At 50.2% G+C, this 15,385-nt stretch overlaps 3 protein-coding genes across 4 annotated transcripts; 1 reads left to right on the forward strand and 2 right to left on the reverse strand.

The window, feature by feature from the left end:
- The first annotated feature begins 320 nt into the window (after nucleotides 1-320).
- On the forward strand, nucleotides 321-5,385 carry LOC311377475 (perilipin-2-like). Of its 2 annotated transcripts, none has more exons than XM_084491359.1 (7): nucleotides 321-420; nucleotides 868-1,063; nucleotides 1,696-1,778; nucleotides 2,433-2,604; nucleotides 3,201-3,373; nucleotides 3,768-3,881; nucleotides 4,557-5,385. In XM_084491359.1, exons 1-7 carry the CDS (start codon nucleotides 391-393, stop codon nucleotides 5,118-5,120), a joined length of 1,332 nt encoding a protein of 443 aa, XP_084347485.1. In that variant the 5' UTR covers nucleotides 321-390; the 3' UTR covers nucleotides 5,121-5,385. The 2 variants fall into 2 exon arrangements, with proteins under 2 accessions (XP_084347485.1, XP_084347484.1); XM_084491358.1 differs by having other exon boundaries at nucleotides 322-420; nucleotides 4,554-5,385.
- Nucleotides 5,386-5,603: 218 nt separating this feature from the next.
- cdca9 (cell division cycle associated 9) lies at nucleotides 5,604-8,542 on the reverse strand (the record flags this gene model as incomplete). Its single annotated transcript, XM_084491361.1, has 10 exons — nucleotides 5,604-5,651; nucleotides 6,106-6,192; nucleotides 6,887-6,965; nucleotides 7,073-7,159; nucleotides 7,245-7,303; nucleotides 7,659-7,717; nucleotides 7,821-7,872; nucleotides 7,964-8,001; nucleotides 8,162-8,293; nucleotides 8,419-8,542. 10 exons carry the CDS (start codon nucleotides 8,540-8,542, stop codon nucleotides 5,604-5,606), a joined length of 765 nt encoding a protein of 254 aa, XP_084347487.1.
- Nucleotides 8,543-9,233: 691 nt separating this feature from the next.
- On the reverse strand, nucleotides 9,234-15,352 carry LOC311377476 (DENN domain-containing protein 4C-like; the record flags this gene model as incomplete). Its single annotated transcript, XM_084491360.1, has 8 exons — nucleotides 9,234-10,882; nucleotides 11,133-11,197; nucleotides 11,892-12,048; nucleotides 12,229-12,346; nucleotides 12,563-12,700; nucleotides 13,103-13,213; nucleotides 13,681-13,884; nucleotides 15,164-15,352. 8 exons carry the CDS (start codon nucleotides 15,350-15,352, stop codon nucleotides 10,746-10,748), a joined length of 1,119 nt encoding a protein of 372 aa, XP_084347486.1. The 3' UTR covers nucleotides 9,234-10,745.
- Between the last annotated feature and the right edge of the window lie 33 nt (nucleotides 15,353-15,385).

A 15,385-nucleotide genomic window follows, 5' to 3' on the forward strand; every position in this document is an offset into this window, starting at 1 on the left:
ATTGCATCTTAGTTATATCACGTAACTACGTAACTAACATAGGAGCAGGATTACTACAAGGAAGTATTTATTACGTTACGTTAGTTGAAGTTATTCAATGTTTGTCATCCATCCTCTCTCTCTCTCTCTCTCTCTCTCTCTCTCTCTCTCTCTCTCTCTCTCTCTCTCTCTCTCTCTCCTCTCTCTCTCTCTCTCTCTCTCTCTCTCTCTCTCTCCCTCACTTGTTTTGTATTGATTGCATCTTAGTTATATCACGTAACTAACATAGGAGCAGGCTTACTACAAAGAAGCATTCAGTAATTTTAGTTTGAAGTTTATTCAATGTTTGTCATCCATTCTCTCTCTCTCTCTCTCTCTCTCTCTCTCTCTCTCTCTCTCTCTCTCTAACAGATGTCAGAGGTCGAAGTTGTCTCAAGTCAGGTGAGATCAATGCTGCAATATTTGTTTAGCAGAACAGTTGGTCAACTGATATTGGCTTTATTTCGTGTTTTATCTTTAGAAAAAATGTGGTAGGCTAATATTTGGTGATATTACGTCATTTAGTTTACTTAAACATTTATTTTGGAAGTAATGACTCAGTATTCCTCATTTATGTTTTACTCTTATAATAATTACAATATGTCATAATATTATAATGTCAATACTATACGACATTAACAAAACAGACAAAAACAAAACAGACATTACAAAAATACTCGTGAACAATTCACACATCGCACATTTCAACGACACAATCTCAGTCCGCCTCATCAGCACCACAACATCCCCCACCCCCCGTTTTGACACCTGTCACTCACATCCAACACATCGACCCTATCCTCATCCTCTGACCTCTGACCTCTGACCTTTGACCTTTGACCCCCTCAGAGTGCCATGGGGCGGGTCTCCAGCCTCCCCCTGGTGAGCTCCACCTACAGCCTGGTCCTCAGCGCGTACTGCTCCACCCGGGACCACCACCCCGTCCTCGCCTCCGTCTGCCACGCCGCCGAGCGGGGGGTCCTGGCCCTTACCTCCGTCGCCATGACGACCGCCCAGCCCCTCATCGGCAGGCTGGAGCCCCAGCGTAAGCGGAGAACCCCCCCCCCCCCCCCCCCCCGGCTGATTATCCCAACGCGTTTGTTGGAATGATCTGGAAACTGGAACGTTTGACGAAACCAGAAAGCTCAACACTGGGAACGTGATCCTTATGACCTCTCACCCAGTTCCCAATAGAGCTTAGTCACTCGTTATGAAATGCGTCCGTCTGTTAATGAAGTGAAAGTCAGTGTTACATTCACATTTATATTGAGGGCGTTTAGCAGACACTTTTATCCAAAGCGACTTACAATGTGTACATTTGTCAGAGGAAAGCGAAACAACAATATATCACTGTCGGTACAGTGAGGATGTGCCAGGCACGTACACAACAAAGCTTTATGTATAGCAAAGTTGTTCCCCGTCCACTGCACCCTTAACACAGGGTCGTTCTGGGCAGTTAAACGATGACAGCGTTGTCTAGAACGATCCTGCCGTTAAACAGCCTAGTGAAGTGCAGTGAAGTGAAGTGAAGTGAACACATTAAGATATTTCCTCTCTATAGAACAGTGGGTTTGGCTCGGACCTTGTGACCCACACACACACTGTTTATTTTATAGAACAGTGGGTTTAGCTCGGACCTTGTGACCCACACACACACTGTTTCTCTTCTGCACACAGTTGCCATTGCCAACCAGCTGGCCTGCAAAGGTCTGGACCAGATTGAGAAGACCCTGCCAATACTTCAGCAGCCTTCTGATCAGGTAGGCAAACAGTGACATCGGACCACAGACGGACCGTCACGATTGGCTCATCTCGCCCATGACCCCCGACCCCGCCAAGCTTTCACAATGATGGAGTTGGCAGACGCCGTGATGTTTAAACGGGGCTGATCTGGACCTGGGTGGTGCAGCCTTGATCTCTGCACAGATGGTCAAGTGTTGAAATCATCAGGACAGAAAAGGGAGGAGTTGTACTGAATTTAAACCAATTCAATGAAGCTTTTATGTAGAATATGGATCAGATGCGCTAATGCATTCACTCATGCTCAGCAGTGAGGGGGACAATCGCAGATCTCAAACTATGCAGGAGGATCCATGTACTTGGTCAAAAGGTGAATTATCCCAAGATCTATGTCAAATGTATAACGTATGACATATGGAGTTGCATGATGGTTGACACATGACAGCTGACATGACATGGACCATCCATGAACATTAGAAGTATCTTATGAGGTCAAACTGCAAACTGCAAGTATGACCAGCAGATCATCCACCTCACACCATGGAACCGTTCCAAAGCCCTGACTCAACCTCAGGGTCAAAGTTCATCTGGCTGCCACACTGGTGCTAATCAGTCTCTCTCTCTCTCTCTCTCTCTCTCTCTCTCTCTCTCGTTCTCGTTCTCTCTCTCAACAGATCGTGTCCAACGCCACCGGGGCTGTGACGGTTGCCAGGGAGACGGTGTCAGGCCATCTGAGGGGCGCGGTGGACCGTACCAAAGCGGTTGTCAGCGGGGGGGTGGACAAGGCCCTGAGCACCTCTGAGGACCTGATGGAGCACTACCTCCCGCCCGGGCCCGAGGAGACGGGTGAGCTGACCCTCCCACTATGATACAGACTAATGCTTATCAATGCTGATACAACCATTCTTTATGTTGTGTTAGCATTTATATAGCATGTATATGCTAATATATTAGCATATTTGCTTATATATATATATTATAGAATATATATGCTTATATATATATTAGCATACATATATGCAAATATATATTATTGCATATATACTAGCATATCTATGTATTCCTTTTTGTTTAATTTTTTGGTAAAAATGAAAACAAATGTATGAATAAGTAGTTTTTTTAGGTGTTGTATTTCCACACCCGTACACCACAGTGGACCCTTATGCTAAAACCGACTCTGCAAAGCAAACCGTGAACCGGATGTTGCGTTCCGGATCAGCAGTTTAAAAAGAGAACATCTCAGACAGCGCTTTGCTTGTGAGGCAGCGTGAGCTAACCGCTAACACCCATCACATGCGTCCCGCCGCCCCCCCCCCCCCCGGCTAGGCGGCGTGTTAATCCGTTCCTCGGAACCAGCAACCTTTGTTGTTGCTCAGACCCAAGTTAAACGAAGGAGCTAGGGAACGCGCCTGTAACCCCCGAATCCCTCCGCTGTGTTCCAGAGCTGGAGAGCGGGCCGACCGAGGGGCCGGAGGGGCCCAGCTACTACGGCCGTCTGGAGACCCTCTCCACGCGGCTCCGCAGCAGGGCCTACGGCCGGGCCCTGGCCAGGGTGCGAGGGGCCAAGCAGCGGAGCCACCAGGCCATCGCCCAGCTGCCCCACACCGGGGACCTGGTGGGTCTCCTGCTGGGAGGGGGTCACATGTCCGTGCCTCCGCTTTGCATTTCTCTGTTTGTTAAGAAGCCAAAAAGCGTTTCACGAAAAAACGCCGGATATGGGTGATGTGGCGGCAGTAGCTCAGGAGGTAGAGCGGGTAACTTGAAGGTCGCTGGTTCGATCCCTGGCTCCTCCTCCTCCTAGTGGAGTGTGGAGGTGTCCCTGAACCTTGACTGCTCCCGACCCGCTGGCTGTCGCCCTGCGGGGTCGACTCCGCCGTCGGTGTGTGAATGAGTCTATGGACCGTTGTAAGTCGCTTTGGATCAAAGCGTCTGCTAAGCGCCCTGAATGCAGAGAGCGAGAATGTTTTTCTGCTGATCCAACGTGCCTCGTGATGTCGTCCTCCTGGCAGATCGACTACGCCCGGAGGAACGTGGACGGGGCCAACAGGAAGGTGTACGCCACGCTCAGCTCCTTGGTGGAGCGGAGGACCAGCATCTCGGAGGACCAGGACCCCCACACCGAGGTGAGGCGGGCCCCACACCGGAGCCCTCAGCCGGAGCCTCTCACCGGAGCTCCTGCAGTGATATCAGTGCAGCACGGGCCCCCAGATGTTGAACCACAGCATGACCACTGGAAACCACATCCAGGTCCAACCTGTAGCGGAGCCACTAGTGTGTGTTATTGTGGGGGTGGATCTCTCCAGAATGGCGTTCTGTTGGTTTCTCGCCTCTCCGAGTGCTTCACAACAAACCGGGGCAATGTAGCTTTTACTGGGCCCTCCAAAACTCCAGGACATGGGGTGAGGTTGGAGGTTGAAGACTGAGGTTTATTGCCGAGTTTGAGCACCGATACATACAGTGTTGTGCATGAACTAGTTCATTGAACAAGTTCATTTTTTTTCTTCGGTTTTTAAAAAAAACTGTTGAACTGAACATGAACTAGTTCAAAACTGAATTGGTGAACTATGAACGTGAATTTATTCATTTTCTTTTGTATGAACTGAACTTTGAACTAGTTCATGTGAAGTGTGAACTTGCACAACACTGAATACATATATAGATCTGATACATACCGATAGATCTCCCTGCGTGTGATGCACTGATTACTCAATGCACAACAGGTGACTGCCGACAGCCAGAGGTGACTGAAGACAACGCATCGTTGTTAAACAGTTCCTTCTCTCCTCCCTCCCCAGCAGGCCGCTGAGCACCTCCCCCTGGATCCCCGCCCCCTGGCCGCCTCCCTCTCCCAGCAGCTGCAGACCACCTGCCTCACGCTGGCGTCGGGCCTGCAGGCCCTCCCCCGCCACCTCCAGCGGGAGGCGCGCTCCCTCAGTTGCTCCGCCTCCCACGTCTACGCCAGCCTTGCGGCGGCGGGCGCCGGGGTCCTGCCCGAGGGCGCGCTGGCCGGCGGCAAGGCGCGGCTGGGCCAGGTGAAGCGGTCTCTGGACCACGTCCTGGACTACCTGGTCAACAACACGCCGCTCAACTGGCTGGTGGGGCCCTTCTACCCCCGCCTGCCCAGCCACCCTCGTTCCGACGAGTCGACGCCCGCAGTCGCAGTGCCACCGCCCGCGCAGAGCCCCTGCCCGGCGGACCAGAGCCCCCCCAGCAGGGAGCCCATCCCGCCTGGTGGCGGCGCCCCAGATCTCGCTCCCTGCGGTCTGGTGGTCCACGTCTGTGAGGTGGAGACGCTGACGATGGATTCAGTGCAAACCACCGTTCAACATGGAATTAATGTCTGCGCAACCAAAGGGTTCTAAAAACATACAGACTTGCATTGCAAAACTGTTTTTAACTGGCTTGTTCACAACCCCCTTACTGGAACAGCTTTAACCATGTCGTTTCCATGTATGAGTTTCAGAAACCATGACTAAGAATGTGTGGCGTAAGTCATAAATAATGTTGGAAAGTCTAAACCGTCTGGAATAATTCCAGAAGCTTATTCTAGACATAATGTAATCTCATGTTTTAGCCTTTAAAAGGGCTAAGTGGCTTAATAAACACATGTTATATATCTGACCTGTACTTTTGTTTGGCCGTTGAATATCTGTTCAAGAAACCATTTTAATGAAGTGATTTTAGTGAAGACATTCAGAGCATCTTAAAATAATAGTCATCATTGACCAAGTAGGAGAAATATAGGCTTTATTTAATATTAACTTAAAGACACGGTTCACAAACAACTTCCACAGGTCTCACATTTCAGTTCCAGTGCTAAAAAACACCACACATGCTGTTCACTTTTACTCTTCAGTGGGCTTCGCCTTACTGGACAGATAGTCCATCAGCCTCTGGAAATAAAACAAAGAAATACAATGAAAATAAAACCAGGAGAGGATTTACACAACGGCCAGCTACGGGCCCACCACGTCACGCACCACAACGCAAATGTATTTCAAAAGGGCAAGAAAAAAAACCACTTCATTAGCCAGTCATTTCAGGGGAGTAGTTGTTGGGACTATTTGACCAGTCATTCCGCACAGCTTTCTAGATTAACAGTCAATGTTTATTGTAAAACATGCTCCACTTCGAAATGTCATAACTAATGGCCATTTTCCACCGACAATAACAGCTCTGGGAACCTCGACGGAGGTGAGACTAAAAAAGTACCAGTTAGCAGGTACTGCATTTTTGGTAATCGAAATGCAAAAAAAGGTGGGCTAAGTTGAGTCGAGTTGAGCTGGTACTATGGAAAAAGGCCATAAACGTTCCCTCCGGAGACGAGAGGGCGGAGTGATGATGTACCATGAGCCTCTGGATCTGGAACATGGCCACGTCGTCCAGCATGTCCATGGAGATGTCATCTTTAGTCTCCTCGGAGAGGCAGAACCTCTGGCAGCGAGAACATACAAGCCATCAACCAGCTGCTGCGTTCTCTGCATGACCATCCCTGACCCACACAACCTGATACTGTTGACTACCATGTGTCGAAGAAGCGGTTTAGGGCTGACCACACATGTCGTCTAATGAGGTAATGACGCTAGCTTGCGAAAAGAACAGCATGTGGACTCAATAAGGCATTTGAGAAATTAAGTGACATCAGCATTCATCCATTTAAAGAGGGATACAAAGCAATGTGCTCTTTTCACAGAGACGTAGTAGGACAAACAGGTGTCTCTCATTACACCAAGTCTGCTAGTCTCCTGCAACAAGGCAAGCAGACTAATCCTAGGCCCAATTCTCCCCCTAGATTTGAGCCCTAACCCTAGATTTTGTGTGTTGCCGTGAAAGGGTAGGGTGTCCCAATACTTAAGGGAGCAAGAGGGAGTGCTGTTTTTTTCCCTTTAAAAAACAAACAAAACAACCACCCTTGACGCTAGCTGACTTGCAGCCAAGGGCACTCAAAGCAAGTGTTCTTGTTCAGGGGACGGAAATGGGGACTGGACCCCTAGTCTAGCCTCCTACTCCTCCCCTGACCCATAGCAGCAGCAGCAGGCCCCATAAACAGCGCTACGAGCGACACCGCGTTGGTCAGACGACAGCTCCTGCCGACGGCCCGTTAAGAGGTGAGCCAACGCTTCCGTACCTGGCCCTGGGAGGTGGTGATGGTCACGTGAGGGTTACAAGCCGCGACAGAACACAGGTCCCCTACCGACGACACCGCCCTGTGGTTGGGGGTGGGGGTACAGAACGACACGGCATCATGTCCACAGACTGCAACAGGAGCCCATTTTGATTTTTGGGGACAAAACGGTGAGCAGCACCAACCCACCTCAGCTTGGTCCGCTTGGTCTTGGCGACCGGGTCGGCGCCCTTCTCCACGCGGCTCAGTGTTCTCTTCACGATGCCCGACGACACCCTGGGGCCAGAAAGGGTCTGCGTTAAACAGCGCCGGTATTGGCGAGTTACTCTAGAGAGGAGATTATGAGAGGCCGCGGCGTTACCCGAGATTTCCGGCGCTGGTGCTGACGCCCAGCCCTCTGCGCCTGGTGACCTTTGCTCCCTGGAAGGAAAGGAAGGACACAAGGGGCCATGGCAACTTTCAGCTAATTTAAGCTTCATCTCTAGTCGAATGGATTAGACGAGTCTGAATTTAAACATTAGTCTTCCCATGATTTCATTTATACAGATTGTATATGTAAATATATCATTTTATTTAATGAAAGAGACAAGAGTTCAATTAAATCAAGAATATGCATTTCACAGAATGCAACAATTCAAAACGTAATCAAATCCTTTTGGATGATCCCACTAGTGACAAATGTGGTTATAATATTGGTACAAAAACAAGGTCAGCCTCAACCAATCACATAGGGTCTAAGAAGACGAACGTTAATAATTTCCCCAATGTTACCGACCGTTGGGGTCTTTGCTGATGGTTTCTGACCCGGGACCGATTCAGCTGGGGCACTCAGACCTTTGACTGGAGAAACAAAAACTGCCTTTATCTTGAACATTAGATCATTAAAAGTTCCTCCTGCATTTCTGAGGGTAGGCCTCCCTACACACATCCACATCACCTTTTTTACTGGACGTCCTTGTCAGCGGCCGCTGGATCTCTGGAGAGTTAGTCTGAATTAAAAGAAAAGTGCGGATAAGACGACATACAGCTGATTAATGTATCCCTTTATGGTAGCCAATCAGACGTTGATCAGAGCCTCACCTTTATAGCAATGGAAACGTCGCTTGACGTGACTCCATCTAGACGGTGTGAAGCCATGATGGTAGTCCAAGAGTTAAGCAAGGTAGAGAAATGTTTAGTTTTTGGACCAAAGATTATTTTGACACAAAGCAAAATGCCAACTATGGTCCCAATATAATAAATGATAACATGATTCATATTTAATAAATCCAACCTTACTGTCGATCAAATCCCCTATGAGAGTACGTTGAAGCGAAGGAGGCATCTTCATCAGCTCCACTTTGAAGTACCTATCCACAGTCGTCAACATGTTGTCCATCTTCGCTTCCATCTCCGATATTCTCTCTTGGGCTGGAGAAACAAACAATTAATTCGATTGATCGATTGAGTGAGTGAGTCATTCATTCATTCATTCACTGATCTTTGAGACCGAAGGAGTTCTGTGTGAGTGAACCCAGTGGGCCACTAGTAAGCACCTTCCTTCTCAAACTGTTGGATGAACAGAGTGAACCGGTTGCTCCGGAGCTCCGCGGCCTCCTGATCGAGGACTGGACTGGAGTCAGGGACTCTGCGCGAGCTTCTGGTTCTTCTCGGCGCCATGTTCTGTTCCGTCAGTACAGACGTACCCTACCCTCACTTATTTATTACATCCGCCCATTCCTAAACGGACCAATCAGCAGCCTGTAGCCTAATTGTTAATTGACGCCTGGGATGTGAAACCTTTGTCGCCACTCGCCACACTACCAATTGAAACCCTCGTTATATCGATTACTTATATTAGTAGTATAATAACTTATTATTATACTACTTATATTATTTGATTTATTTTATAAGATCATATTATATATATATATATATATATATATATATATATATATATATAAACAAAACAAAATAATAATAAATATATGTGCCACCCTGCACTCCGACACTGATAATATTTATTTACAGTATATATATATATATATATATATATATATATATATATATATATATATATATATATATATATATATATATAGATATAGATATAGAATGAATCCACACAAAATACACAATTGTAAATCAGGACCACCCTATTTATTGCAGCGCAACAACTGTGTGAAGACATGAACTCATTCCGGGACGGAACACGGTGGGTAACCAACAAGTCTTTTATGTACAACCTTACAATACATCTCAGCGTCTCAGAGAGGAGACGGTATATTCACAATGACACATGGAGTATGGGTAAGTGTGTGTGCTGCGGGTGGAACTGAAACCCAATGAGGGCGGCAACACAAAAAAAATAGCCGTTGAATCCTTTTTTATTTTACTTTTGGAGCAGATCAGACACGTGTGGCTGGCTGTCTGCCGTTTTGCGTCAACAAGACGACCAGTGAAGTCAGATCACCAAAACGAGTCAGGGTGAGGGCCAGGCTATTCATCTAAGCAGTGCAAATTCATCATTATTTTTTTTTTTCCTTTTTCATTGAAGTATTTCTACAAGACAGTTCAGGTCTTCAGGTCCTCCCGATCAGACGATGGACGCTCTCAGGACCAGCAGGTATTAAGACAACATTTTTACATCGAGTGCCACCCAGCTTGAATATTCACCATTGAATTTATATTACATAAAAATAAACATTGAAAAACAATCGCTGGAAAACCATATACAATGTGTCGTCGTTAAAAGCCAACTCCAATGTGGCGGATAAAACTATGTGAAGAATAATTTATAGTATTCTTGGGAAGTCGATCCCTAGTCTCATCATCATCAGTAAGCGTTTCAACGGGTCAACCCCGGCCGAGGGCAGCTGGACTACATCACAAAACAGACAGTCTAAATGTGTTTAATCTTCTTCTTTTGCAGTATTGCGTGTGCCGTCGTTATCTTTCCCTGAAGTAGAACTCATCTCAAGCTCCCATAAGACCTGGAACACAGAGATCGCTATCAAAAAAACCCTGCTTTCATCAGTAGTGCCGTCCCTCCCGACCAGTCAGCGGTCCTATAGCGCCCCCAAGTGGTTTCATTAGAGAACAGCAACAACAAACAGAAAAGGGCGTGTATTAAGTAGAGGGGCTTGTGGAATGTTCTGGAAACAAATCTAGATTGTCTGTAGGCGTCCCCCCCTCGTCTTCGCCCGTTGCAGATGAGCAGCATACACATGTTTATACAGGTTCCTCACTTTTGACATTCATCGTAGTTAAGACTTGGATGGGCAGAGAAAAAAAAAAGAGTCTGAAGTAACCCGAGAGTCTCCGAGACGCTTTGCGCCTTAAGAAAAGGCCACCCTTGTTATGACGTGTTTCCTATGGTACAGATATATGTACAGAAATATAGACGGACGTGTGTTTACAGTTCACAGAAAGTGCACAGACGGGAGAGGGACGAAGATACAGTTCAGCGCTTTAGGGCGACGCGGCCATCGCTGGACCGACGTCACAACACTCACAGCCACACGTCATCACTCTGGTCTCCACCCGCAACCCATAGACACACTCAGAGTCACACACGCTCCCATATAACTATAGCTAGCCCCTTAAAACATCGGAAAGGCAAAAATAATTCCTAAGAAAGCAGTCCAAACTTTTTTTTTCTATTTTTGTCGCCATAAGTACCATTCATGGACAATTGGTAGAGCACATTTTAAACTTTAAACAATCGTCTCTCTCCACTTTTTTCCTTGTCCCCCATTCTATTCATTTCCGTGTTTTTGACGGAAGCCGGGCTGCAGTTCCACTCCACCGCGTGCAGGGGGAGCCAACGCCCAGATAATGGGGCTGCAGTTCCCCCGCCACCACCAGCAGGAGGAGCCAAAGCTCAGATGATAGGGCTGCCGAAGCACTTGAGGCACCACTGGGCCTTGGCGCTGGGCGGCTGGTCGAACACACGCAGCGTCTTCAGCTTCTCCGGGCTCAGCTGGTCGTAGGCCTGCCGGTACTCCTTGTCAAACGCCTCTGCAGGGGGAGGAAGGGGGGTGGGGGGGGGGTTAGGGCGGCCGCGACGGGGGAGGGTGTTGCTAGCATGGTTTAAAGGGGCGATGTTATGCCACCAGGTGTGAGTGTGATTAGCCATTACAAGCAGTTTGATCATCTTCGTTTTCCTGTGTTTTAGTGACATCACAAAGCGTTGCTGCCTTCGCTCTCTTGAATCGTGCTTTGTTCGATGCAGCTGCAGCGGGACTGGGCGGGGGAGAGGTTCACTTACCCACATCGATGTTCTCCCGGCCCAGAGCCACGAGCGAGAGGAACAGGATCTCTCTGTAGATGCTCCTGAGGAACGGAAACAAGAGGATTATGGTTTAGAGTGAGTGGGAGGGGTTTAGAGTGAGGGGGAGGGGTTTATGGTAAGTGGGAGGGGTTAATGGTAAGTGGGAGGGGTTTAGAGTGAGTGGGAGGGGTTTAGGGTGAGTGGGAGGGGTTTATGGTGAGTGGGAGGGGTTTATGGTGAGTGGGAGGGGTTTAGAGTGAGTGAGAGGGGGAGGGATTTAGGGTAAGTGGGAGGGGTTTAGGGTGAGTGGGAGGGGTTTATAGTGAGTGGGAGGGGTTTAGGGTAAGTGGGAGGTGTTTATGGTAAGTGGGAGGGGTTTATGGTAAGAGGGAGGGGTTTAGGGTGAGTGGGAGGGGTTTCGGGTAAGTGGGAGGGGTTTTGGGAGGGTCCATACTAAGATTCTTGCAATCAAAGAGGTAGGGGCTGAACAGCAAAGTATTTTGTAGAATAAATCAGGAATAGGATAACAACAGGATTTGTTCGACAACATTATTGACATCACTCTGGAGCCGCACTGACTCCAGATCTGTCCGGGTCATCTTAAGACACAAGCTAGTTAAAATATCTTGTTATATGTTAACCCTCAAGTGTGTTTTGATCGCGCGTGGACGACCTCGGCTTCCTTCTGAACATTCCCGTGCACATAACGGCCCGCGGGCTCTTGAAGACCGGGGGGGGGGTGGGGGGGGGGCCCACCTTTGGCGGTTGGGGCGGGGCCGTCTCTTCAGCTCCCTGATCAGCAGGTCCATGGGGCCGTACACGTCGTTGGTTTGGATGCTGCGGGCGATGGTGTGCAGCAGCGTCAGCGCCTCCTGCTGGTCAGGAGGAGCCAGCGGCCGCCGCTTCTCCGCTTCTGGAAAGAGACATACGTGTGTCAGGGGGGCGGGACATCCGTGTGTCAGGGGGGCGGGACATCCGCGTGTCAGGGGGCGGGAGATTCATGTGTCAGGACAACAGTGTGTCGGGGGGCGGGACATCCGCGTGTGTCAGGGGGGCGGGACATCCGCGTGTGTCAGGGGGCGTGTGAGCTCACCTAAGGTCCTCCAGAGCACGTAGAGCGGCTCCCCGGGCTCCTGGTGCAGGTTGATGTTGTCCCACAGGACCTGGATGTACACCTGCTTGCTGTCCTGGGACAGCGACGTCAGGGGCAGCTGAAGGGACAGAGGCAGGGGACAGAAGGACAGTGGTTAGGATTATCTTATGTTGCCATTTATTTTACTTCTCACACAAAAAACCTTTGCCAATAAAGCCCTTTAAATCTAGAGAAGCTAGAATCCTGAGACAGACAGACAGACAGACAGACAGACAGACAGACAGACAGACAGACAGACAGACAGACAGACAGAGAGAGCTGGCAGGGGGCCCACCTGCACTCCGTTGTTGCAGTACTCGGAGGTGAAGATGAGGCCGGGCAGGTGGCTGGGCAGCTCCAGACGCTGGAAGTAGCACACCAGGTTCCAGAAGATGATGGGGTGCTGGCTCAGGAACTTGTGGGTGTAGAGCACCTGTCGTCATGGCAACAGAGATGCTCTCAGAACAGACGGACACATGACACCAGAACCAAGCAGGCACACCGTTGAGGTCTGGGTTTTCTGAGTGAGTGAGTGAGTGAGTGAGTGAGTGAGTGAGTGACTGAGTGAGTGAGTGACTGAGTGAGTGACTGACTGACTGAGTGACTGAGATCAGGGAGTGGGTGAGTGAGTGAGTGAGTGAGTAAGTGAGATCAGGGAGTGGGTGAGTGAGTGAGTGAGTGAGTGAGATCAGGGAGTGAGTGAGTGAGATCAGGGAGTGAGTGAGTGAGATCAGGGAGTGAGTGAGTGAGTGAGTGCGTGAGATCAGGGAGTGAGTGAGTGAGAGAGATCAGGGAGTGAGTGAGTGAATGAGTGAGCGTGTGTGTGAGTGTGTACCTGGTCCCCCTCGTTCTCCAGCATCGTCTCCAGCTCCTTCCTGAGCACCAGGGCGCTGAGGTACGGCACAGACACCGGTTTGGGGTTGGGACGCTCGGCGCCCACGCCAAACTGGAAGAAAACACAAGAAACTACAATTTAGAAGCTGAAACAACAACATCTTCAAATGACAGCAAGAGAGAAGCAACAGATGTCTCTATGGCACTGTCTCTCTGTTCATACACGACTCAAGGAACACCTTCTAGCTTTATCAGAATGACCTGAATCCTACAATCAGCTCAGATGTGCGGCAATGCTAAACTACATGTGGATGCATACGCACTTATTGTATGTTGTACGTCCTTGTACTAGTACCTAGCATCGTGTGTAGAGTCTTATCCTAGCTATCTGTGTTGTATACGGGGAATGGGTTAACCTATTGATGGTTAGTGCTTGGCACTTGGTTCTATGAACATCCTTACTATATATTGAGATATATTGTTGTTTTTCTTTCGTCTGACAAATCGACAAATGTAAATGTAAATAGTGTGGTTGCAGCAGTGGCTTGTGTCCACCAGGGGGTGGTGTTGGTCGCTCACCGTGGCCTCCTGCAGACTGCAGGGCAGGCTGGCGGTGGAGACGCCGTGGCCGGGGGTCAGGCTGAGGTCCAGGCTCTGCAGGGGGCCGCCCACGCTGTTGCTGCGGGTCAGGAAGGTCCCGGAGGAGGAGGAGGAGGAGTGCTTGCCCTCCGTCGGGGCTCCAGCAGGCCCAGGGGGTCCGACTGCACCGGCTCTCGGACCAGGCTGGAGACGGAGGGACACCGGGGGGGGGTGAGCGGGTTTTTAAAAGCTGCAGTATGTACGGTTTGCCATGAGCACCATCTAGTGGCCCGAGTTGGAACTACGGCTGTAGCGGCAGTTTTTCAGACGAGGTTGTCGCCACCGATGGGGTGGTGTTAGATGTTAGATGCAGTGCTGGTTTAAGTATTATTTGCACGTTTTTGTCAATAATCAATACCATGGATGTACTACTACGAGGACTCTCTCTCTCTCTCTCCCTCTCACCCCCCTCTCTCCCACTCCCTCTCTCTCCCTCCTCCCTCCCACTACTACGTTCTTAACAGTTATTAAATAAACGGCAAACATAGGGAAACATGGAAATATCCATTTCCAAAAAAAAACATGAACTGAAAAATAGATGAAATAAAGAAAGTCAGTAATAAGCTCAGCTTATTACTGACTTTCTTAGGTCTTTTTGACCTTTTTTTTTAAGACTTTCTGAGGTCTGTACCCTCTCCCCTGCTGCCCTGGCCCATGAGCAGGGGGGGGGGGGGGGGGGGGTGTTCGTACCTCTTGTGCGAGGCGGACGGCGTGCTGGGGCTGTCTGCGCCTGTGTCTGAGCCCTCGGACGCGGCGGGGGGGAGGGACTTGGCGGTGGAGGAGCTGAGGCTGCTGCCCGCGCCGCTGCTGCTGCTGCTGTTGCTGATGGTGGCGGCGGTGGCGGTGGTGGGCGGGGGGCCGTGGCGCTGTGGATGCTGTCCCCCGACCCGCTGGGCTTCATGAAGAACCTGGAGCCACGGCACACACACAGGAGGTCAGAGCGGAACGGCTCTTTGGTAGGAAGGAGGACGTCTGGAGACGAGATCTTCCAGACAGTTTCACTTTATTTGAAGACAAATGCTTGAATCAACTCTCCCTCCCTCCCAGCCACCCCTCCCTCATCCATCCTCCCTCCCTCCCTCCCTCATCCATCCTCCCCTCCCTCCCTCCCCCCCTCCCTCACCCCTTCACTCCCCTCGGCCCCACCCTCCTCCCTCCCTCCCAACCCATACATCAACCCTCCTTCTCTCTCTCCCTCCCATCTTCCCTCCTTCCATACAACCTCCCTCCCCCCCTCTCTCCCATCCAGCCTCCCTCCCTCCCTCCCTCCTTCACTCCCCTCGGCCACACCCTCCCTCCCACCCATACATCCACCCTCCCTCCCTCCCTCCCTCCTTCACTCCCCTCGGCCACACCCTCCCTCCCACCCATACATCCACCCTCCCTCCCTCCCTCCACAGACCGCCATTCAACCCCAGCATGCCTCCCCGGTTCCTCCGTCACCTGTTGGAGCGCAGGTCTCTGAACTCCACGTGCAGCAGCGGGTACGAAGACGGGCGCGGCAGTAGGGGCAGGTGGTGTTGAGGTTGGAGTCGTCGGCGGTGAAGCCCGCCATCACGTCCTCGTCGTACACCAGCGCCGCACAGGACCGGCACACCGAGCAGCTGGACATCAGCACCTGGAGGGGGGGGGGGAGGGGGGGAGA

Source organism: Micromesistius poutassou (assembly GCF_964030765.1).
Source record: "Micromesistius poutassou genome assembly, contig: SCAFFOLD_1276, whole genome shotgun sequence".
NCBI classification, from domain to species: Eukaryota; Metazoa; Chordata; class Actinopteri; order Gadiformes; family Gadidae; genus Micromesistius; species Micromesistius poutassou.

Excerpts from the sequence above, each read along its gene's own strand:
- LOC311377475 (XM_084491358.1), top strand. The coding sequence starts at position 391 with ATGTCAGAGGTCGAAGTTGTCTCAAGTCAG. Across the intron at positions 1,779-2,432 it reads TTCAGCAGCCTTCTGATCAG|ATCGTGTCCAACGCCACCGG; the intron begins GTAGGCAAACAG and ends CTCTCTCAACAG. Across the intron at positions 2,605-3,200 it reads GCCCGGGCCCGAGGAGACGG|AGCTGGAGAGCGGGCCGACC; the intron begins GTGAGCTGACCC and ends GCTGTGTTCCAG.